We start from the raw sequence: 26,324 nt of genomic DNA, 5'->3' as shown, positions 1-26,324 counted from the left end.
CAGAATCCAGGGAATTTTGGTAAATTACAACCAATGCATCCACAATCCCTGCCGCTACTTCTCTTAAGACCCTAGGATGCAAGCCATCAGGTCCAGGGGATTTATCTGCCTTTAGTCCCATTATCTTACTGAGTACCACCTCCTTAGTGATTGTGATTGTGTTCAGTTCCTCCCCCCTATAGCCCCTTGACTATCCTCTGTCCACATGTCGGGGTCACTGTACTTATTTTAACCAATGAGGGAATTAAGGGTTACGGGGAGCGGGCGGGTAAGTGGAGCTGAGTCCACGGCCAGATCAGCCATGATCTTGTTGAATGGCGGAGCAGGCCCGAGGGGCTAGATGGCCTACTCCTGTTCCTAATTCTTATGTTCTTATGTTATGTTACGTTCACAGTTGGAATATTGTAAGTGTCCTCTACTGTAAAGATAAAATCATAGAAACATAGAAAATAGGTGCAGGAGGAGGCCATTCAGCCCTTCGAGCCTGCACCACCATTCAATATGATCATGGCTGATCATTCACCTCAGTACCCCATTCCTGCTTTCTCTCCATACCCCTTGATCCCTTTAGCCGTAAGGGCCACATCTAACTCCCTTTTGAATATATCCAACGAACTGGCATCAACAACTTTCTGTGGTAGAGAATTCCACAGGTTCACCACTCTCTGAGTGAAGAAGTTTCTCCTCATCTCGGTCCTAAATGGCTTACCCCTTATCCTTAGACTGTGAGCCCTGGTTCTGGACTTCCCCAACATTGGGAACATTCTTCCTGCATCCAACCTGTCCAATCTCGTCAGAATTTTATATGTTCTATGAGATCCCCTCTCATTCTTCTAAACTCCAGTGAATATAATCCTAGTCGATCCAGTCTTTCCTCATATGTCAGTCCTGCCATCCCGGGAATCAGTCTGGTGAGCCTTCGCTGCACTCCCTCAATAGCAAGAATGTCCTTCCTCAGATTAGGAGACCAAAACTGAACACAATATTCCAGGTGTGGCCTTACCAAGGCCCTGTACAACTGCAGTAAGACCTCCCTGCTCCTATACTCAAATCCTCTCGCTATGAAGGCCAACATACCATTTGCCTTCTTCACCGCCTGCTGTACCTGCATGCCAACTTTCAATGACTGATGTACCATGACACCCAGGTCTCGTTGCACCTCCCCTTTTCCTAATCTGTCACCATTCAGATAATATTCTGCCTTCCTGTTTTTGCTACCAAAATGGATAACCTCACATTTATCCACATTATACTGCATCTGCCATGCATTTGCCCACTCACCTAACCTGTCCAAGTCACCCTGCAGCCTCTTGGCATCCTCCTCACAGCTCCCACCGCCACCCAGCTTAGTGTCCTCTGCAAAGTTTGAGATATTACATTCAATTCCTTCGTCTAAATCATTAATGTATATTGTAAATAGCTGGGGTCCCAGCACTGAACCTTGCGGTACCCCACTAGTCACTGCCTGCCATTCTGAACATGACTCGTTTATTCCTACTCTTTGCTTACTGTCTGCCAACCAGTTCTCTATCCACGTCAGTACATTACCCTCAATACCGCGTGCTTTAATTTTGCACACCAATCTCTTGTGTGGGACCTTGTCAAAAGCCTTGTCTAAATACACCACATCCACTGGTTCTCCCTTGTCCACTCTACGAGTTACATCCTCAAAAAATTCTAGAAAATTTGTCAAGCATGAATTCCCTTTCAAAGATCCATGCTGACTTGGACCGATCCTGTCACTGCTTTCCAAATGCGCTGCTATTACATCTTTAATGATTGATTCCAACATTTTCCCCACTACTGAGGTCAGGCTGACCGGTCTATAATTCCCCGTTTTCTCTCTCCCTCCTTTTTTAAAAAGTGGTGTTACATTAGCTCCAGTCCATAGGAACTGATCCAGAGTCGATAGACTGTTGGAAAATGACCACCAATGCAGCCACTATTTCTAGGGCCACTTTCTTAAGTACTCTGGTTGTGTTAAGTTCCTCCTATAGCTCCTTGACTATCCACTGTTGGGATATTACATAAGAACATAAGAATTAGGAACAGTAGTAGGCCATCTAGCCCCTTGAGTCTGCTCCGCCATTCAACAAGATCATGGCTGATCTGGCCGTGGACTCAGCTCCACTTACCCGCCCGCTCCCCGTAACCCTTAATTCCCTTATTGGTTAAAAATTGATCTATCTGTGACTTGAATACATTCAATGAGCTAGCCTCAACTGCTTCCTTGGGCAGAGAATTCCACAGATTCACAACCCTCTGGGAGAAGAAATTCCTTCTCAACTCGGTTTTAAATTGGCTCCCCCGTATTTTGAGGCTGTGCCCCCTAGTTCTAGTCTCCCCGACCAGTGGAAACAACCTCTCTGCCTCTATCTTGTCTATCCCTTTCATTATTTTAAATGATTCCATAAGATCACCTCTCATCCTTCTGAACTCCAATGAGTAAAGACCCAGTCTACTCAATCTATCATCATAAGGTAACCCCCTCATCTCCGGAATCAGCCAAGTGAATCGTCTCTGTACCCCCTCCAAAGCTAGTATATCCTTCCTTAAGTAAGGTGACCAAAACTGCACGCAGTACTCCAGGTGCAGCCTCACCAATACCCTATACAGTTGCAGAAGGACCTCCCTGCTTTTGTACTCTATCCCTCTCGCAATGAAGGCCAACATCCCATTCGCCTTCCTGATTACCTGCTGCACCTGCAAACTAACTTTTTGGGATTCATGCACAAGGACCCCCAGGTCCCTATGCACCGCACCATGTTGTAATTTCTCCCCATTCAAATAATATTCCCTTTTATTGTTTTTTTTTCCCAAGGTGGATGACCTCACATTTTCCGACATTGCATTCCATCTGCCAAACCTTAGCCCATTCGCTTAATCTATCCAAATCTCCTTGCAGCCTCTCTGTGTCCTCTACACAACCCGCTTTCCCACTAATCTTTGTGTCATCTGCAAATTTTGTTACACTACACTCTGTCCCCTCTTCCAGGTCATCTATGTATATTGTAAACAGTTGTGGTCCCAGCACCAATCCCTGTGGCACACCACTAACCACCGATTTCCAACCCGAAAAGGACCCATTTATCCCGACTCTCTGCTTTCTGTTAGCCAGCCAATTCTCTATCCATGCTAATACATTTCCTCTGACTCCGCGTACCTTTATCTTCTGTAGTAACCTTTTGTGTGGCACCTTATCGAATGCCTTTTGGAAATCTAAATACACCACATCCATCGGTACACCTCTATCCACCATGCTCGTTATATCCTCAAAGAATTCCAGTAAATTCGTTAAACATGATTTCCCCTTCATGAATCCATGCTGTGTCTGCTTGATTGCACTATTCCTATCTAGATGTCCCGCTATTTCTTCCTTAATGATAGCTTCAAGCATTTTCCCCACTACAGCTGTTAAACTAACCGGCCTATAGTTACCTGCCTTTTGTCTGCCCCCTTTTTTAAACAGAGGCGTTACATTAGCTGCTTTCCAATCCGTTGGTACCTCCCCAGAGTCCAGAGAATATTGGTAGATTACAAATGCATCTGCTATAACTTCCGCCATCTCTTTTAATACCCTGGGATGCATTTCATCAGGACTATTGTTAGTGTCCTCTAACAATATTGATGCAAAATATTTGTTCAGGGTTTCTGCCATCTCCATGTTCCCCATTATTAATCCTCTGAGTTTCCAATGAGACCACACCTGGAATATTGTGTTCAGTTTTGGTCTTCTAATCTGAGGAAGGACATTCTTGCTATTGAGGGAGTGCAGCGAAGGTTCACCAGACTGATTCCCGGGATGGCAGGACTGACATATGAAGAAAGACTGGATCGACTAGGCTTATATTCACTGGAGTTTAGAAGGATGAGAGGGGATCTCATAGAAACATATAAAATTCTGACGAGACTGGACAGGTTAGATGCAGGAAGAATGTTCCTGATGTTGGGGAAGTCCAGAACCAGGGGTCACAGTTTAAGGATAAGGGGTAAGCCACTTAGGACCGAGATGAGGAGAAACTTCTTCACCCAGAGAATTGTGAACCTGTGGAATTCTCTACCACAGAAAGTTGTTGAGGCCAGTTCGTTGGATATATTCAACACGGAGTTGGATGTGGCCCTTACGGCTAAAGGGATCAAGGGGTATGGAGAGAAAGCAGGAATGGGGTACTGAGGGAATGATCAGCCATGATCTTATTGAATGGTGGTGCAGGCTCGAAGGGCCGAATGGCCTACTCCTGCACCTATTGTCTGTGATTCTATCTTTCTATGTTTACTCATGCATTGTATTTCAGTCCAGTTTGTCTCTGTTTCCTTGAACAGTGTTGTAACCGTGGTCTTGCCTTCCGGTGAGGGGCGTTACGAAGCAAGAATGACGATTTACAGCGACCCACGGTACACACAGCCCTTCACAGAGACTCCAATCAAAATCGACTTTGATGACAGGGTTTACATCAAGATCAATGCCTCGGGCATAGACCCCAATCAGTTTGTAGTAACCTTGGCAACATGCTGGACAACACCGGTTCGAGACCCTTCATCGCCAACAAAATGGGGCCTGATAACAAATCAGTGAGTATGTTTGTAAACTTATTAATGGTTTGTGTGTCGTGGAACTCTCTTCCTCAAACCCTCCACCATGTTACTTACCCCTGTCTGTTAACAACATAGAAAACTGGAGCCATTCGGCCCCTTGAGCCTGCTCCGCCATTTAATACCATCATGGCTGATCCCATCATGGACTCAGCACCACTTCCCTGCCCGCCTCCCATAACCCTTCACTCCCTTATCGCTCAAAAATCTGTCTATCTCCACCTTAAATATATTCAATGTCCCGGCCTCCACAGCTCTCTGGGGCAGCGAATTCCACAGATTTACAACCCTCTGAGAGAAGAAATTCCTCCTCAGCTCAGTTTTAAATGGGCGGCCCCTTATTCTAAGACCATGCCCCCTAGTTCTAGTCTCCCCCATCAGTGGGAACATCCTCTCTGCATCCACCTTGTCGAGCCCCCTCATAATCTGATACGTTTCGATAAGATCACCTCTCATTCTTCTGAATTCCAATGAGTAGAGGCCCAACCTCCTCAACCTTTCCTCATAAGTCAACCCCCTCATCCCCGGAATCAACCGAGTGAACCTTCTCTGAACTGCCTCCAAAGCACGTGTATCCTTTCGTAAATATGGAAACCAAAACTGCACGCAGTACTCCAGGTGTGGCCTCACCAATACCCTCACCAATAAAACTGGAGCAAGACTTCCCTGCTTTTATACTCCATCCCCTGTGTGTCATCATCATCATAGGGAGTCTTGCTTTCACACCAAAAAGGGATGAGTTCACAGGTGTTTCAATGAAGGACCTAATACTCCGGATCCCGAACTACATCCTGAAGGGTGGAAGATGCCTGTGGGTGGATTGTTTTAACGTGGGGTGACCGTTGCACACCAGCCACCACACGGGGCTTGACAGAGCGAGGTCTTGGTCCAGTGGCAAGGGTTAACCAGGACGACCGGAGACCTGCTCTGCTGCACGGACCCAGTGCGCACACATATCGCACAGTGTGGGCTGGGCCCGTGCTGCCCCTAGGCCCTCGCCTCTCCTGGGCCCCGAACATATGCCTCTCCTGGGCCCCGATCACATTGCTCTACAATCTCTGGCCGCTCCTTCGCCCCGACCTTGAGCTCCTGCTGTACCTGCCCACACTCCAATCACCGACCTGGACCTTGCTGACATCACTCTTCACTGCCGTCGCTCTCCTGCTCCAGCACGTGCTCCTCCCTAGAATGGTACACTGCTCCTTCTGCTTCCCGGCCTTCTCCGATCGTGCTCGCAGGCCGAGGGCCGCTCTGGGTATATGTACTTTCAAAAGGCCTTTGATAAAGTGCCGCACAATAGACTTGTCGGCAAAGTCAGAGCCCATGGATTAACGGGGCAGCGGCAGAATGGATACAAGATCGGGAAAGAGACAGGGAGCAAAGAGTAGGTGAAGGGTTGCCTTTCAGACGGGAGGGAGGTACACAGGTGTGTTCCCCAGGGGGGCGGTATAGGTAACTCTGCTCTTTCTGATATATATTAATGACCTGGACATGGGTGCACAGGGCATCAGGTCACAGTTCGCAGATGACACGAAACTTGGAAATATAGTAAACGGTGAGGAGGGGAGTGACAGACCTCAGGAAGACATCAACAGACTGGTGAGTTGGGCAGACACAGGGCAGAGGCAGTTTAACGCCGAGAAGTGCGAGGTGATCTATTTTGGTAGAACGAATGAGGAGAAGGGAGTATAAAATAAATGGTAACACTTCAACAGAGGTGCAGGAACAGAGAGACCTGGGGGGGGCGGGTTTGTACACCAATGTTTGAAGGGGGCAAGGCAGGTTAATAAGGCTGTTGAAAAGCACATGGGATACTTGTCTTTATAAATAGGGGACAAAAGCCAGGAAGTTATGCCGAACCTCAGTAAAATACTGGTTCGCTTCCAGCTGGAGTATCGTGTCCAATTCTGCACTTTAGGAACAACGACCTTAGAGAGGGTGCGCAGGAGATTTACCGGGATGGTGCCCGGGATTAAATGGTCCATTCACTTGGAGAGATAGTGGGAACAGATTCAATGGTAGATTCAAAGGGGAGTTCGATAAATAGGGGGAGGGGAAAGAGCAGGGGCGGCGGACTAACTGGGTGGCTCTTCGAAAGAGACGCCATCGGCTCGATGGGATGAATGGCCTGCTCTGATTCTGTGGAATGTTCCACCAGACGCATGTGGGAAATATACGTCAATGGTGGAGACTTTTCAATTATCCACCGATTAACATTTGTTCTACTAAATTGTATTATTATATTATGTTCATGATATATTTTGCAACATTAATTGTATTATAACCATTAAATAATTTATATTATGTTCATTATGCTTAATAATATATTGAGTATAAGAAATGGGAGCAGGAGTGGGCTAGTTGGCCTCTCGAGCCTGTTCCGTAGTTCAGTAATATATTATATATATTAATGATATTAATTATATCATATTTTATAATAGATTAATGATATTGTATGAATTATATTATAATTTATAATATATTGATTATAGTACGGGAATTATCTTTTATAACGTAGTAATTATATTGTATCATATGAATGGTGTCATATAAAAGAGTACTAACAACTTATTAATTATGTAATATTTTATAATATACCAAAGATATGAGATGAATTATGTGAGATGAATTATGTGAGATGAATTATGTGAGATGAATTATGTGAGATGAATTATGTGAGATGAATTATGTGAGATGAATTATGTGAGATGAATTATGTGAGATGAATTATATGAGATGAATTATGAGATGAATTATATGAGCTGAATTATGTGAGCTGAATTATGTGAGATGAATTATATAAGATGAATTATGTGAGATGAATTATGTGAGATGAATTATATGAGCTGAATTATGTGAGATGAATTATATAAGATGAATTATGTGAGATGAATTATGTGAGATGAATTATGTGAGATGAATTATGTGAGCTGAATTATGTGAGCTGAATTATGTGAGCTGAATTATGTGAGCTGAATTATGTGAGATGAATTATGTGAGATGAATTATGTGAGATGAATTATGAGATGAATTATGGGAGATGAATTATATAAGATGAATTATGTGAGCTGAATCATGTGAGATAAATCATGTGAGATGAATTATGGAGATAAATTATGGGAGATGAATTATGAGATGAATTATGGGAGATGAATTATATGAGATGAATTATATGAGATGAATTATGGAGATAAATTATATGAGATGAATTATGAGATGAATTATATGACATGAATTATGGAGATGAATTAAATGAGATGAATTAAATGAGATGAATTAAATGAGATGAATTATGTGAGATGAATTATGTGAGATGAATTATGTGAGATGAATTATGTGAGATGAATTATGAGATGAACTATGGGAGATGAATTATATGAGATGAATTATGGAGATGAATTATATCAGAGGAATTATATGAGATGAATTATGTGAGATGAGTTCTATGAAATTAATTATGAGATGAATTACGAGATGAATTATGTGAGATGAATTATGTGAGATGAATTATGTGAGATGAATTATGAGATGAATTATGTGAGATGAATTATGTGAGATGAATTATGTGAGATGAATTATGGAGATGAATTATGGAGATGAATTATATCAGAGGAATTATGGAGATGAATTATGCGAGATGAATTATATGAGATGAATTATGTGAGATGAGTTCTATGAGATTAATTATGAGATGAATTACGAGATGAATTATATGAGATGAATTATGTGAGATGAATTATATGAGATGAATTATGTGAGAGGAAGTATATGAGATGAAGTATATGAGATGAAGTATATGAGATGAAGTATATGAGATGAATTATGTGAGATAAATCATGTGAGATGAAGTATATGAGATGAAGTATATGAGATGAAGTATATGAGATGAAGTATATGAGATGATTTATGTGAGATGAATTATGTGAGATGAATCATGTGAGATGAATTATATGAGATGAATTATGTGAGATGAATTATGAGATGAATTATGAGATGAATTATGTGAGATGAATTATGTGAGATGAATTATGTGAGATGAATTATGTGAGATGAGTTATGAGATGAATTATGTGAGATGAATTATGTGAGATGAATTATATGAGATGAATTATATGAGATGAATTATATGAGATGAATCATGTGAGATGAATCATGTGAGATGAATTATGTGAGATGAATTATGTGAGATGAATTATGAGATGAATTATGTGAGATGAATTATGTGAGATGAATTATGGAGTTGAATTATGGAGATGAATTATATCAGAGGAATTATATGAGATGAATTATGTGAGATGAATTATGTGAGATGAATTATATGAGATGAATTATGTGAGATGAGTTATGAGATGAATTATATGAGATGAATTATATGAGATGAATTATGTGAGATGAGTTATGAGATGAATTATGTGAGATGAATTATGTGAGATGAGTTATGAGATGAATTATATGAGATGAATTATATGAGATGAATTATGTGAGATGAATTATGTGAGATGAATTATATGAGATGAATTATATGATGAATTATGTGAGATGAATTATATGAGATGAATTATATGAGATGAATTATGTGAGATGAATTATATGAGATGAATTATATGAGATGAATTATGAGATGAATTATATGAGATGAATTATGTGAGATGAATTATATGAGATGAATTATATGAGATGAATTATATGAGATGAATTATGTGAGATGAATTATGTGAGATGAATTATGTGAGATGATTTATGTGAGATGAATTATGTGAGATGAATTATGTGAGATGAATTATGAGATGAATTATGTGAGATGAATTATATGAGATGAATTATGTGAGATGAGTTATGAGATGAATTATATGAGATGAATTATGTGAGATGAATTATATGAGATGAATTATGTGAGATGAGTTATGAGATGAATTATATGAGATGAATTATGTGAGATGAATTATATGAGATGAATTATATGAGATGAATTATGTGAGATGAGTTATGAGATGAATTATGTGAGATGAATTATGTGAGATGAATTATGTGAGATGAATTATGTGAGATGAGTTCTATGAGATTAATTATGAGATGAATTATATGAGATGAATTATGTGAGATGAATTATGAGATGAAGTATATGAGATGAATTATGTGAGATGAATTATGTGAGATGAATTATATGAGATGAATTATATGAGATGAATTATATGAGATGAATTATGTGAGATGAATTATATGAGATGAATTATATGAGATGAATTATGTGAGATGAATTATGAGATGAATTATATGAGATGAATTATGTGAGATGAATTATATGAGATGAATTATGTGAGATGAATTATATGAGATGAATTATATGAGATGAATTATGTGAGATGAATTATGTGAGATGAATTATATGAGATGAATTATGTGAGATGAATTATGTGAGATGAGTTATGAGATGAATTATATGAGATGAATTATGTGAGATGAATTATATGAGATGAATTATGTGAGATGAATTATGTGAGATGAATTATGTGAGATGAATTATATGAGATGAATTATATGAGATGAATTATGTGAGATGAATTATGTGAGATGATTTATGTGAGATGAATTATGTGAGATGAATTATGTGAGATGAATTATGTGAGATGAATTATGAGATGAATTATGAGATGAATTATGTGAGATGAATTATATGAGATGAATTATGTGAGATGAATTATATGAGATGAATTATGTGAGATAAATTATGTGAGATGAGTTATGAGATGAATTATATGAGATGAATTATATGAGATGAATTATATGAGATGAATTATGTGAGATGAATTATATGAGGTGAATTATATGAGATGAATTATGTGAGATGAGTTATGAGATGAATTATGTGAGATGAATTATGTGAGATGAATTAAGTGAGATGAATTATATGAGATGAATTATATGAGATGAATTATATGAGATGAATTATGTGAGATGAGTTATGAGATGAATTATGTGAGATGAATTATATGAGATGAATTATATGAGATGAATTATATGAGATGAATTATGTGAGATGAATTATATGAGATGAATTAAGTGAGATGAATTATATGAGATGAATTATATGAGATGAATTATGTGAGATGAGTTATGAGATGAATTATGTGAGATGAATTATGTGAGATGAATTATGTGAGATGAGTTGTGAGATGAATTATGTGAGATGAATTATATGAGATGAATTATATGAGATGAATTATGTGAGATGAGTTATGAGATGAATTATATGAGATGAATTATATGAGATGAATTATATGAGATGAATTATGTGAGATGAGTTATGAGATGAATTATGTGAGATGAATTATGTGAGATGAATTATATGAGATGAATTATATGAGATGAATTATGTGAGATGAATTATATGAGATGAATTATATGAGATGAATTATGTGAGATGAATTATGTGAGATGAATTATGTGAGATGAATTATATGAGATGAATTATATGAGATGAATTATATGAGATGAATTATATGAGATGAATTATGTGAGATGAATTATGTGAGATGAATTATGTGAGATGATTTATGTGAGATGAATTATGTGAGATGAATTATGTGAGATGAATTATGTGAGATGAATTATGTGAGATGAATTATATGAGATGAATTATGTGAGATGAGTTATGAGATGAATTATATGAGATGAATTATGTGAGATGAATTATATGAGATGAATTATGTGAGATGAATTATATGAGGTGAATTATATGAGATGAATTATGTGAGATGAGTTATGAGATGAATTATATGAGATGAATTATGTGAGATGAATTAAGTGAGATGAATTATATGAGATGAATTATATGAGATGAATTATGTGAGATGAGTTATGAGATGAATTATATGAGATGAATTATGTGAGATGAATTATATGAGATGAATTATATGAGATGAATTATGTGAGATGAGTTATGAGATGAATTATATGAGATGAATTATGTGAGATGAATTATATGAGATGAATTAAGTGAGATGAATTATATGAGATGAATTATATGAGATGAATTATGTGAGATGAGTTATGAGATGAATTATGTGAGATGAATTATGTGAGATGAATTATATGAGATGAATTATATGAGATGAATTATGTGAGATGAGTTATGAGATGAATTATGTGAGATGAATTATGTGAGATGAATTATGTGAGATGAATTATGTGAGATGAGTTCTATGAGATTAATTATGAGATGAATTATATGAGATGAATTATGTGAGATGAATTATGAGATGAAGTATATGAGATGAAGTATGTGAGATGAGTTATGAGATGAATTATATGAGATGAATTATATGAGATGAATTATATGAGATGATTTATGTGAGATGATTTATGTGAGATGAATTATGTGAGATGAATCATGTGAGATGAATTATGTGAGATGAATTATGTGAGATGAATTATGTGAGATGAATTATGTGAGATGAATTATGGAGATGAATTATGGAGATGAATTATATCAGAGGAATTATGGAGATGAATTATGCGAGATGAATTATATGAGATGAATTATGTGAGATGAGTTCTATGAGATTAATTATGAGATGAATTACGAGATGAATTATATGAGATGAATTATGTGAGATGAATTATGAGATGAAGTATATGAGATGAAGTATATGAGATGAAGTATGTGAGATGAAGTATATGAGATGAAGTATATGAGATGAAGTATATGAGATGAAGTATATGAGATGAAGTATATGAGATGAATTATGTGAGATGAATTATGTGAGATGAGTTATGAGATGAATTATGTGAGATGAATTATGAGATGAATTATGTGAGATGAGTTATGAGATGAATTATGAGATGAATTATGAGATGAATTATGTGAGTTGAATTATATGAGATGAATTAAGTGAGATGAATTATATGAGATGAGATGAATTATGTGAGATGAGTTATGAGATGAGTTATGAGATGAATTATGTGAGATGAATTATGTGAGATGAATTATGTGAGATGAATTATATGAGATGAATTATGTGAGATGAATTATGTGAGATGAGTTATGAGATGAATTATGTGAGATGAATTATGTGAGATGAATTATGTGAGATGAATTATGTGAGATGAGTTCTATGAGATTAATTATGAGATGAATTATATGAGATGAATTATGTGAGATGAATTATGAGATGAAGTATATGAGATGAAGTATGTGAGATGAGTTATGAGATGAATTATATGAGATGAATTATATGAGATGAATTATATGAGATGATTTATGTGAGATGAATCATGTGAGATGAATCATGTGAGATGAATCATGTGAGATGAATTATGTGAGATGAATTATGTGAGATGAATTATGTGAGATGAATTATGTGAGATGAATTATGGAGATGAATTATATCAGAGGAATTATGGAGATGAATTATGCGAGATGAATTATATGAGATGAATTATGTGAGATGAGTTCTATGAGATTAATTATGAGATGAATTACGAGATGAATTATATGAGATGAATTATGTGAGATGAATTATGAGATGAAGTATATGAGATGAAGTATGTGAGATGAAGTATGTGAGATGAAGTATATGAGATGAAGTATATGAGATGAAGTATATGAGATGAAGTATATGAGATGAATTATGTGAGATGAATTATGTGAGATGAGTTATGAGATGAATTATGTGAGATGAATTATGTGAGATGAATTATGTGAGATGAATTATGTGAGATGAGTTATGAGATGAATTATGAGATGAATTATGAGATGAATTATGTGAGTTGAATTATATGAGATGAATTATGTGAGATGAGTTATGTGAGATGAATTATATGAGATGAATTATATGAGATGAATTATGTGAGATGAGTTATGAGATGAATTATGTGAGATGAGTTATGAGATGAATTATGTGAGATGAATTATGTGAGATGAATTATGTGAGATGAGTTATGAGATGAATTATATGAGATGAATTATATGGGATGAATTATGTGAGATGAATTATGTGAGATGAATTATGTGAGATGAATTATGTGAGATGAATTATGTGAGATGAGTTATGAGATGAATTATATGAGATGAATTATATGGGATGAATTATGTGACATGAATTATATGAGATGAATTATGTGAGATGAATTATGTGAGATGAATTATGTGAGATGAATTATGTGAGATGAATTATATGAGATGAATTATATGGGATGAATTATGTGAGATGAATTATGTGAGATGAATTATGTGAGATGAATTATATGGGATGAATTATGTGACATGAATTATATGAGATGAATTATTTGAGATGAATTATGTGAGATGAATTATATGGGATGAATTATGTGAGATGAATTATGTGAGATGAGTTCTGTGAGCTGAATTATGGGAGATGAATTATGGGAGATGAGTTCTATAAGATGAATTATATGATATTAATTACCACACCGATATTGCTCAGGTGCCCGAACAGTGTGAGCGAGGTCCAAATGGACGAAACTGGTGTGTCTCCCATCGGCCGATTCTCCTTCACCGTCTTTAAGTTTGTTGGGGATGTGAATGATGTGTTTCTGCATTGCCAAATCAGACTGTGTAATATCCAGACCACGCGATGCACAGCAGTAAGTAAAGCCTGTTTTATTCTCGCCGTGAGTATTTGTTTATTGCAAGATTCCTGCTGCAGGTGGTCCAAAACTCGGCTGACCCGTGTCCTAAATCTCAGCAAGTCCCACTCACCCATCACCCCCTGTGTTCACTGACCCGTGTCCTAAATCTCAGCAAGTCCCACTCACCCATCACCCCCTGTGTTCACTGACCCGTGTCCTAAATCTCAGCAAGTCCCACTCACCCATCACCCCCTGTGTTCACTGACCCGTGTCCTAAATCTCAGCAAGTCCCACTCACCCATCACCCCCTGTGTTCACTGACCCGTGTCCTAAATCTCAGCAAGTCCCACTCACCCATCACCCCCTGTGTTCACTGACCCGTGTCCTAAATCTCAGATGGTCCCACTCACCCATCACCCCCTGTGTTCACTGACCCGTGTCCTAAATCTCAGCAAGTCCCACTCACCCATCACCCCCTGTGTTCACTGACCCGTGTCCTAAATCTCAGCAAGTCCCACTCACCCATCACCCCCTGTGCTCACTGACCCCGTGTCCTAACTCACACCCAGTCCCACTCACCCATCACCCCCTGTGTTCACTGACCCGTGTCCTAAATCTCAGCAAGTCCCACTCACCCATCACCCCCTGTGCTCACTGACCCTGTGTCCTAACTCACACCCAGTCCCACTCACCCATCACCCCCTGTGCTCACTGACCCTGTGTCCTAACTCACACCCAGTCCCACTCACCCATCACCCCCTGTGCTCACTGTCCCGTGTCCTAACTCGCACCGAGTCCCACTCACCCATCACCCCCTGTGCTCACTGCCCCGTGTCCTAACTCACACCGAGTCCCACTCACCCATCACCCCCTGTGGTCACTGACCCCGTGTCCTAACTCGCACCCAGTCCCACTCACCCATCACCCCCTGTGCTCACTGACCCGTGTCCTTACTCACACCCAGTCCCACTCACCCATCACCCCCTGTGTTCACTGACCCCGTGTCCTAACTCGCACCCAGTCCCACTCACCCATCACCCCCTGTGCTCACTGCCCCGTATCCTAACTCACACCCAGTCCCACTCACCCATCACCCCCTGTGCTCACTGACCCCGTGTCCTAACTCACACCCAGTCCCACTCACCCATCACCCCCTGTGCTCACTGACCCCGTGTCCTAACTCACACCCAGTCCCACTCACCCATCACCCCCTGTGCTCACTGTCCCCGTGTCCTAACTCGCACCCAGTCCCGCTCACCCATCACCCCCTGTGCTCACTGCCCCCGTGTCCTAACTCACACCCAGTCCCACTCACCCATCACCCCCTGTGCTCACTGCCCCGTGTCCTAACTCACACCCAGTCCCACTCACCCATCACCCGCTGTGCTCACTGCCCCCGTGTCCTAACTCACACCCAGTCCCACTCACCCATCACCCCCTGTGCTCACTGCCCCGTGTCCTAACTCACACCCAGTCCCACTCACCCATCACCCCCTGTGCTCACTGCCCCGTGTCCTAACTCACACCGAGTCCCACTCACCCATCACCCCCTGTGCTCACTGCCCCCGTGTCCTAACTCACACCGAGTCCCACTCACCCATCACCCCCTGTGTTCACTGACCCGTGTCCTAACTCACACCCAGTCCCGCTCACCCATCACCCCCTGTGCTCACTGCCCAGTGTCCTAACTCACACCCAGTCCCGCTCACCCATCACCCCCTGTGCTCACTGCCCCGTGTCCTAACTCATACCCAGTCCCACTCACCCATCACCTCCTGTGCTCACTGCCCCCGTGTCCTAACTCATACCCAGTCCCACTCACCCATCACCCCCTGTGCTCACTGCCCCGTGTCCTAACTCACACCGAGTCCCACTCACCCATCACCCCCTGTGGTCACTGACCCCGTGTCCTAACTCGCACCCAGTCCCACTCACCCATCACCCCCTGTGCTCACTGACCCGTGTCCTTACTCACACCCAGTCCCACTCACCCATCACCCCCTGTGTTCACTGACCCCGTGTCCTAACTCGCACCCAGTCCCACTCACCCATCACCCCCTGTGCTCACTGCCCCGTATCCTAACTCACACCCAGTCCCACTCACCCATCACCCCCTGTGCTCACTGACCCCGTGTCCTAACTCACACCCAGTCCCACTCACCCATCACCCCCTGTGCTCACTGACCCCGTGTCCTAACTCACACCCAGTCCCACTCACCCATCACCCCCTGTGCTCACTGTCCCCGTGTCCTAACTCGCACCCAGTCCCGCTCACCCATCACCCCCTGTGCTCACTGCCCCCGTGTCCTAACTCGCACCCAGTCCCACTCACCCATCACCCGCTGTGCTCACTGCCCCCGTGTCCTAACTCACACCCAGTCCCACTCACCCATCACCCCCTGTGCTCACTGCCCCGTGTCCTAACTCACACCCAGTCCCACTCACCCATCACCCCCTGTGCTCACTGCCCCGTGTCCTAACTCACACCGAGTCCCACTCACCCATCACCCCCTGTGCTCACTGCCCCCGTGTCCTAACTCACACCCAGTCCCACTCACCCATCACCCCCTGTGCTCACTGCCCCCGTGTCCTAACTCACACCGAGTCCCACTCACCCATCACCCCCTGTGCTCACTGCCCCCGTGTCCTAACTCACACCCGGTCCCGCTCACCCATCACCCCCTGTGCTCACTGACCCCGTGTCCTAACTCACACCCAGTCCCACTCACCCATCACCCCCTGTGCTCACTGCCCCCGTGTCCTAACTCACACCCAGTCCCACTCACCCATCACCCCCTGTGCTCACTGCCCCCGTGTCATAACTCACACCGAGTCCCACTCACCCATCACCCCCTGTGCTCACTGCCCCCGTGTCCTAACTCACACCCAGTCCCACTCACCCATCACCCCCTGTGCTCACTAACCCGTGTCCTAACTCACACCCAGTCCCACTCACCCATCACCCCCTGTGCTCACTGCCCCGTGTCCTAACTCACACCCAGTCCCGCTCACCCATCACCCCCTGTGCTCACTGCCCCCGTGTCCTAACTCACACCCAGTCCCACTCACCCATCACCCCCTGTGCTCACTGCCCCCGTGTCATAACTCACACCGAGTCCCACTCACCCATCACCCCCTGTGCTCACTGCCCCCGTGTCCTAACTCACACCGAGTCCCACTCACCCATCACCCCCTGTGCTCACTGCCCCCGTGTCCTAACTCACACCCAGTCCCACTCACCCATCACCCTCTGTGCTCACTAACCCGTGTCCTAACTCGCACCCAGTCCCACTCACCCATCACCCCCTGTGCTCACTAACCCGTGTCCTAACTCACACCCAGTCCCACTCACCCATCACCCCCTGTGCTCACTGCCCCGTGTCCTAACTCACACCCAGTCCCACTCACCCATCACCCCCTGTGCTCACTGCCCCCGTGTCCTAACTCACACCCAGTCCCACTCACCCATCACCCCCTGTGCTCGCTGACCCCGTGTCCTAACTCACACCCAGTCCCACTCACCCATCACCCCCTGTGCTCGCTGACCTACACTGGCTCCCGGTTAAGCAACGCCTCAATTTCAAAATTTTACAATCTGTCTCCCTCTCTCCATCACTATCTACCACTCAGCTGGCGCCTTTCTTATTATCCACATTGAAAGAAAGAGATACCAGCATTTATATAGCGCCTTTCATAACCACCGAACGTCTCAAAGCGCCTCACAGCCAATGACGTACTTTTGAAGTGCGCTCACTGTTGTAATGTGGGAAACGCCAACTTGCGCACAGCAAGCTCCCACACACAGCGATGTGATAATGACCCAGATCGTCTGTGTTAGTGATGGTGGTTGAGGGATAAATATTGGCCCCAGGACACCGGGGAGAACTCCCCCTGCTCTTCTTCCAAATAGTGGCCCCGGGATCTTTTACATCCACCCGAGAGCTCCCTCAGTACTGCCCCTCCGACAGTGCGGAGCTCCCTCAGTACTGCCCCTCCGACAGTGCGGAGCTCCCTCAGTACTGCCCCTCCGACAGTGCGGAGCTCCCTCAGTACCGCCCCTCCGACAGTGCGGCGCTCCCTCAGTACTATCCCTCCGACAGTGCGGCGCTCCCTCAGTACTGCCCCTCCGACAGCGCAGTATGGCACTCCCTCAGTACCGCCCCTCCGACAGTGCGGCGCTCCCTCAGTACTGCCCCTCCGACAGTGCGGCGCTCCCTCAGTACTGCCCCTCCGACAGTGCGGCGCTCCCTCAGTACTACCCCTCCGACAGTGCGGCGCTCCCTCAGTACTGCCCCTCCGACAGTGCGGCACTCCCTCAGTACTGCCCCTCCGACAGTGCGGCACTCCCTCAGTACTGCCCCTCCGACAGTGCGGCACTCCCTCAGTACTGCCCCTCCGACAGTGCGGCGCTCCCTCAGTACTGCCCCTCCGACAGTGCGGCACTCCCTCAGTACTGCCCCTCCGACAGTGCGGCACTCCCTCAGTACTGCCCCTCTGACAGTGCGGCACTCCCTCAGTACTGCCCCTCCGACAGTGCAGCGCTCCCTCAGTACTGCCCCTCCGACAGCGCAGTGCAGCGCTCCCTCAGTACTGCCCCTCCGACAGCGCAGTGCAGCGCTCCCTCAGTACTGCCCCTCCGACAGTGCGGAGCTCCCTCATTACCGCCCCTCCGACAGAGCGGAGCTCCCTCAGTACTATCCCTCCGACAGTGCGATGCTCCCTCAGTACAGCCCCTCCGACAGTGCGACGCTCCCTCAGTACTGCCCCTCCGACAGCGCAGTATGGCGCTCCCTCAGTACCGCCCCTCCGACAGTGCGGCGCTCCCTCAGTACCGCCCCTCCGACAGTGCAGCGCTCCCTCAGTACCGCCCCTCCGACAGTGCGGCGCTCCCTCAGTACCGCCCCTCCGACAGTGCGGCGCTCCCTCAGTACTGCCCCTCCGACAGCGCAGTATGGCGCTCCCTCAGTACTGCCCCTCCGACAGTGCGGCGCTCCCTCAGTACTGCCCCTCCGACAGTGCGGCGCTCTCTCAGTACTGCCCCTCCGACAGCGCAGTGCAGCGCTCCCTCAGTACTGCCCCTCCGACAGCGCAGTGCAGCGCTCCCTCAGTACTGCCCCTCCGACAGTGCGGCGCTCCCTCAGTACTGCCCCTCCGACAGCGCAATGCAGCGCTCCCTCAGTACTGCCCCTCCGACAGTGCGGCACTCCCTCAGTACTGCCCCTCCGACAGTGCGGTGCTGCCTCAGTACTGCCCCTCCGACAGTGCGGTGCTCCCTCAGTACTGCCCCTCCGACAGTGCGGCGCTCCCTCAGTACTGCCCCTCCGACAGTGCGGCGCTCCCTCAGCACTGCCCCTCCGACAGTGCGGCGCTCCCTCAGTACTGCCCCTCCGACAGTGCGGCTCTCCCTCAGTACTGCCCCTCCGACAGTGCGGCACTCCCTCAGTACTGCCCCTCCGACAGTGCGGCGCTCCCTCAGTACTGCCCCACCGACAGTGCGGCGCTCCCTCAGTACTGCCCCTCCGACAGTGCGGCGCTCCCTCAGTACTGCCCCTCCGACAGTGCGGCGCTCCCTCAGTACTGCCCCTCCGACAGTGCGGCGCTCCCTCAGTACTGCCCCTCCGACAGTGCAGTGCAGCGCTCCCTCAGTACTGCCCCACCGACAGTGCGGCGCTCCCTCAGTACTGCCCCTCCGACAGTGCGGCGCTCCCTCAGTACTGCCCCTCCGACAGCGCAGTGCGGCGCTCCCTCAGTACTGCCCCTCCGACAGTGCAGTGCAGCGCTCCCTCAGTACTGCCCCTCCGACAGCGCAGTGCAGCGCTCTCTCAGTACTGCCCCTCCGACAGCGCAGTGCAGCGCTCCCTCAGTACTGCCCCTCCGACAGCGCAGTGCAGCACTCCCTCAGTACTGCCCCTCCGACAGCGCAGTGCAGCGCTCCCTCAGTACTCCCCCTCCGACAGCGCAGTGCAGCGCTCCCTCAGTACTGCCCCTCCGACAGCGCAGTGCAGCGCTCCCTCAGTACTGCCCCTCTGACAGCGCAATGCAGCGCTCCCTCAGCACTGCCCCTCTGACAGCGCAGTGCAGCACTCCCTCAGTACTGCCCCTCCGACAGCGCAGTGCAGCGCTCCCTCAGTACTGCCCCTCCAACAGCGCAGTGCAGCGCTCCCTCAGTACTGCTCCTGCGGGACGAAACGTGGAGCTCAAAGGACAGAAAAATCTAGCCCTATATTCCGTACGTACGATCAATAAATCATGTTCCTTCAAAAGTACATACAAGTGCTGACGGAATTAACTATACACCCAGCCACTCAACGAGCTGACATTGGTTTATCACCGCAATGCACTCTTGCCATGAATTTTATCACTGTAACACACAGGTGACCAAATTGACACATTCGAATGGCTTTCCTCTGTAGACACCCTCTCCTCTGATCTAACCTTCAGTTCACAATCCGTGCTGATCAGAAATGCTGCTCGAACCACTAACCCAGTACGTGTCACCTCAGTCTGCGGCCTACACCAGGTTTTCAGTCGCAGGCGTTTCGCTCTGAGTTTACCCCACTTCAGGTCGGCCGTCAGCAACCCTCCCCATCCATCATCATCAACTATTTCTCTTCAATTTAGAACTGTCCGGGCGATGCGAATGTCCGAGCCACAGCGAGCGAGAGTGAAACAGTCACCATGACCACTGGTCCGTTCGAACACAACTTGAAAGCCAGTCTGGAACCAGGTACTGATGAAAAACCGCGTTATGTGAAATGCTCCATTCTGGAAACATCAAAACCAGGGGCAGGAGTCGGCCATTCGGCCCCTCGAGCCTGCACCACCATTCAATGAGATCATGGCTGATCCTCTATCTCAACACCATATTCCCGCTTTCTCCCCATACCCCTTGATGCCTTTTGTGTCTAGAAATCTATCTATCTCCCTCTTAAATATATTCAGTGACTTGCCCTCCACAGCCTCCTGTGGTAGAGAATTCCACAGGTTCACCACCCTCTGAGTGAGAACGTTTCTCCTCATCTCGCTCCTAAATTTCCCGCCCCGTATCCTGAGACTGTGAGCCCTTGTTCTAGACTTCCCAGCCCCCGGGTAAACATCCTCCCCGCATCCAGTCTGTCCAATCCCGTCAGAATTTTATACCTTTCAATGAGATCTCCTCACATTCTTCTAAACCCCAGTGAATACAGGCCCAGTCGACCCAATCTCTCCTCATACCGACAGTCCTGCCATCCCAGGAATCAGTCTGGTGAACCTTCGCTGCACTCCCTCTATGGCAAGTATATCCTTCCTTAGGTAAGGAGAGCAAAACTGCACACAATACTCCAGGTGTGGTCTCACCAAGGCCCTGTATAACTGGAGTAAGACATCCTTGCTCCTGTACTCAAACCCTCTTGCAATGAAGGCCAACATACCATTGGCCTTCCTCACTGCTTGCTGCACCTGCACGTTTGCTTTCAGTGACTGGTGTACAAGGACAAATTATACTGTGAACCCGTGTATGGGGGCGATTTTTCCGGGTCCAGAAACATCGCCAATGTGCCTTTAAGGTCTCCCCCCCCCCCCCCCCCACCCTCCCGCTTTTTAGCGAGATGGTGAATGAGTTCAAGAATAACAAGATTGCATTTTTGCCGAACTCTCCACGGGTTCATGATTGTCGTTGTAAAGTCCTTAGTCTACAGTATAAAACCACACGAGGCACATCCTGGGGACAAGGTCACACACACAGACCTTAACTCTTTATTTATAGCACTCAGACAACCCAACCCTTTATATACCTGGATGCCCAGGTATGGGGCAGTCTCCCACAAGTGCAGCCCTTGTGGTCAAGGTCAAATGTGTACAGTAATACAGTGGTGTTACATACATGACATCACCTCCCCCTCAAAGTCTTATTGGAATCATAGGTTTAGTCTTTCAGGTGGTCTACGTTCCCTTGTGGAGTGCCGCAGTTGGGGCTCTGGTTGTTGGACGCTGACGTGAGTGTCTGTCCCCTGTGGTGATTCCGGCCTGTCTGGGCTGACCGCAGGGACTGTGCATTCTTCTGATTGTTGCTCATTCACTGGCGGTGTGGTGAGCTCCATCTCATGGTCTTCTTCAGGTTCCTCCGTGTCGATGCTGAACCTTTTTTTTTACTTGGTCCAGATACTTACGGCATATCTGACCATTGTTGAGTTTTACCACGATGACCCTATTCCCCTCTTTGTCAATTACAGTGCCCTCAAGCCATTTGGGCCCCATGGCGTGATTGAGGACGAATACAGGATCATTTATTTCTATACATCTCCCCCTCGAATTACGGTCATGGTACTCATTTTGTGACTTGCGCTTGCCCTCAACTATGTCGGTCAGGACTGGGTGGATGAGGGACAACCGAGTTTTGAGTGTCCGTTTCATTCGTAGCTCTGCGAGCAGGACCCCCGTGAGTGAGTGCGGGCAGGATCTATAGGCCAGCAGGAGGCGCGATAGGAGGCATTGTAGGGAGGGCCCTTGAATCCTGAGCATCCCTTGCTTAATGATTTGGACCGCACATTCCACCTGGCCATTGGAGGCCGGCTTGAACGGTGCTGTCCTGACGTGATTGATGCCATTACCCGACATAAACTCTCGGAATTCGTAGCTTGTGAAACACGGGCCATTATCACTAACCAGGATGTCCGTCAAGCCGTGGGTTGCAAAGATCGCATGTAGACTCTCCCCTGTGGTGGATGTTGTGCATGAATTCAAAATGATGCACTCGATCCATTTCGAGTACGCGTCCACCACGATGAGAAACATCTTCCCCATGAACGGGCCCACGTAGTCTACGTGAATACGTGACCAGGGCCTGGTGGGCCAGGGCCACGGGCTGAGCGGGGCCTCCCTGGGGGCATTAACCAGCTGGGCACAGGTCGTGCACCTGCGAACACAGTGTTCCAGGTCTGAGTCAATTCCAGGCCACCAAACGTGTGACCGGGCAATGCCTTCATCAGCACAATGCCCGGGTGCTCGCTGTGGAGTTTCCTGATGAATGCCTCCCTGCCCTTCTGGGGCATAACTACCCGGCTGCCCCATAGCAGGCAGTCGGCTTGGATGGAGAGCTCATCCATCCGTCTGTGGAATGGTCTGACTTCCTCAGGGCATGCTCCGTGTGCAGGCGTCCAATCCCCAGTCAGGACACATTTATTAATCAGGGATAGGAGGGGATCTCTGTTGGTCCAGATTTTGATCTGGCGGGCTGTGATGGGGGAGCCTGCGCTGTCAAAGACATCGACAGCCATGACCATCTCAGCGCTTTGCTCCGCTGCCCCCTCAGTGGTGGCCAGTGGGAGCCTGCAGAGCGAGTCAGCGCAGTTTTCAGTGCTGGGCCAGTGCCGTATGGTGTAGTCATAAGCAGCCAGCGTGAGAGCCCATCGCTGTATGTGAGCTGATGTATTGGCATTGACAGCCTTGCTGTCTGACAACAGGGATGTTAATGGCTTGTGGTCCGTCTCTAATTCAAACTTCCTACCAAAGAGGTACTGATGCACTTTCTTCACACCATAGACACATGCAAGTGCTTCCTTCTCAACCATCCCATATCCCCGTTCTGCTTGAGAGAGCGACCTGGAGGCATAAGCCACAGTTTGTAGTTGACCCTCAGCGTTACCCTGCTGCAACACGCACCCAACCCCATAGGACGATGCAGCACATGTCAGAACCAAGTTGTTACTGGGGTCGTACAGGGTCAACAACTTGTTTGAACAAAGTAGGTTCCGCGCCCGATCAAAAGCCCGTTCCTGACAGTCCCCCCAAAACCAATCGCAACCCTTACGCAGGAGCACGTGTAACGGCTCCAACAACGTGCTCAAGTTCGGCAGAAAGTTCCCGAAATAGTTCAACAGTCCCAGGAATGAACACAACTCCGATGTGTTGCAAGGCCTGGGTGTTCATCGAATCGCCTCTGTTTTGGATTCGGTGGGCCCAATCCCATCTGCAGCAACCCTCCTGCCCAGAAACTCAACCTCAGGAGCTAAGAACATGCATTTAGACTTCTTGAGTCGCAGACCTACCCGGTCCAGTCGGCGTAGCACCTCCTCCAGGTTGTGGAGGTGTTCCTCGGTGTCTCGACCCGGGGTGAGGATGTCGTCCTGGAGTACGATCATTCCCGGAATGGATTTGAGCAGGCTTTCCATGTTTCGTTGAAAAATCGCGGCCGCTGATCGAATGCCAAACAGACATCTGTTATAAACGAACAGTCCCTTGTGCGTGGTGATGGTGGTCAGTAGTTTAGATTTGTCGGCCAGTTCCTGGGTCATATAGGCTGAAGTGAGGTCCAACTTGGTGAACAGCTTGCCGCCTGCCAGCATGGCGAAGGGGTCCTCTACTCTCGGGAACGGGTATTGATCTTGTAGGGACACCCGATTGATGGTGGCCTTGTAGTTGCCACAGATCCTGACCGAGCCATCCGCTTTTAGAACGGTAACGATGGGGCTCGCCCAGTCGCTGAATTCAACAGGCGAGATGATGCCCTCTCTCAACAGCCGGTCCAATTCGCTCTCGATCTTTTCCCGCATCACATACGGCACCGCTCTGGCTTTGTGGTGCACTGGCCTGGCGTCCGGGGTGATGTGTATCACTACTTTAGTGCCTTTGAAAGTCCCAACGTCAGGTTGGAATAGTGAATCGAATTGTTGTAGGACTTGTGAGCACGAACTTCGCTCCACAGATGACATTGCGTGAACATCCCCCCATTTCCAGTTCATCTCGGCTAACCAGCTCCTCCCCAACAGTGCGGGACCATTTCCCGGGACAATCCAGAGCGGCAGCCGATTCACTAACCCATTGTGTGTGATGGCCAACATTGCACTGCCTAGCACTGGAATGATTTCTTTAGTGTAAGTCAGTAATTGTGTCTCAATGCGTTCTAGTTTGGGTCTACTGGCTTTAAGTGGCCATAGCTTCTCAAATTGCTGAACGCCCATGAGTGACTGGCTGGCCCCAGTGTCTAGCTCCATGTGTACAGAAATACTGTTTAATAAAACCCTCATCATCATTGGTGGCGTTCTGGTGCATGAACTGTGAATATTCGCCACATGGACCCGCTGAACCTCGGCATCCATCGATTTGCCCTAAAAGTCATCCTGCCTCAAAGAACCCTCTTCTGGTCCATCCGCCTCATATATTAGTCTGGTTGCAGACTTCCTGCACATTCGAGCTAAGTGGCCACTGAGATTGCAGTTCCTGCAGACAAACTGTTGAAATCTGCAGGATCTAGCTGAGTGTTTTCCCCCACACCTCCAACATGAGTTAAAGTTTCCATTGTTGGGAACAAAGGGACTATGGCCAGGCATTCCGCGCTGACTGTCCCTTTGACTGCTCTTAAGTGCCCTATTAGTGGGTGTCAATGGCCCCATCCCGGGCCGCATTGTCCACTGATGACGTAAATGTCCGTTCAGCCTGCCATTGTCTCTGTTGAGGTCCTACTCTGGGGTCTATTGCTGCCTGGGGAGTGTCGGACTGCCCCTGCCTGCCTGCAGGGCTCTGAGTCACATTGATGATGTTGACTCCCTGATCCATCGGCGTATTGTCTCGCGCGTATATCGTTTCCGTCTCTTCCTCCCCCGCTATGAAAGTTTGAGCTAACAACGCCGCCGCTTCCAAGGTTAAGTCCTTGGTCTCAATTAATTTGCGGAAAATTCCCGCATGACCGATACCCTCTTAGCATCGCCCCCCTGCAGGCGTCTGTGAACTTACAGAGGCTGGCCAAACGCCGGAGGTCCGCTACGAAGTCCGGTATGCTCTGTCCTTCCCGACGTCGGTGGGTGTAGAATCTGTGTCGGGCCATGTGTACGCTGCTCGCCGGTTTGAGGTGCTCCCTGATCAATTTGCTAAGTTCTTCAAAGGTTTTGTCCGCCGGCTTTTCAGGTGCTACTAAGTCCTTCATGAGCGCGTAAGTCTTTGGTCCGCAACTGGTCAGGAGATGAGCCCTTCGCTTGTCGGTCGCTCGCACCCCAGAAGCCGGCGGACAAAACCTTTGAAGAGCTCAGCAAACTAATCGGTGAGCACCTCAAACCGGCGAGCAGCGTACACATGGCCCGACACAGATTCTACACCCACCGACGTCGGGAAGGACAGAGCATACCGGACTTCGTAGCGGACCTCCGGCGTTTGGCCAGCCTCTG

General features: G+C 46.4%; 1 protein-coding gene across 1 annotated transcript in view; it reads left to right on the top strand.

Annotated features, from left to right (window-relative positions):
• LOC139245654 (IgGFc-binding protein-like) overlaps positions 1-26,324 on the top strand; it is a 184,758-nt gene that overhangs the window by 153,374 nt on the left and 5,060 nt on the right. The window contains exons 29-31 of the mRNA XM_070871233.1: positions 4,324-4,572; positions 14,040-14,199; positions 20,806-20,911. Of these exons, the coding sequence (XP_070727334.1) occupies positions 4,324-4,572; positions 14,040-14,199; positions 20,806-20,911 (515 nt within the window). The remainder of the gene's footprint in view (positions 1-4,323; positions 4,573-14,039; positions 14,200-20,805; positions 20,912-26,324) is intronic.

This window comes from Pristiophorus japonicus, unplaced genomic scaffold (assembly GCF_044704955.1).
Source record: "Pristiophorus japonicus isolate sPriJap1 unplaced genomic scaffold, sPriJap1.hap1 HAP1_SCAFFOLD_228, whole genome shotgun sequence".
Taxonomy (NCBI): domain Eukaryota; kingdom Metazoa; phylum Chordata; class Chondrichthyes; family Pristiophoridae; genus Pristiophorus; species Pristiophorus japonicus.
This window is presented reverse-complemented; position numbering and strand designations above follow the sequence as displayed.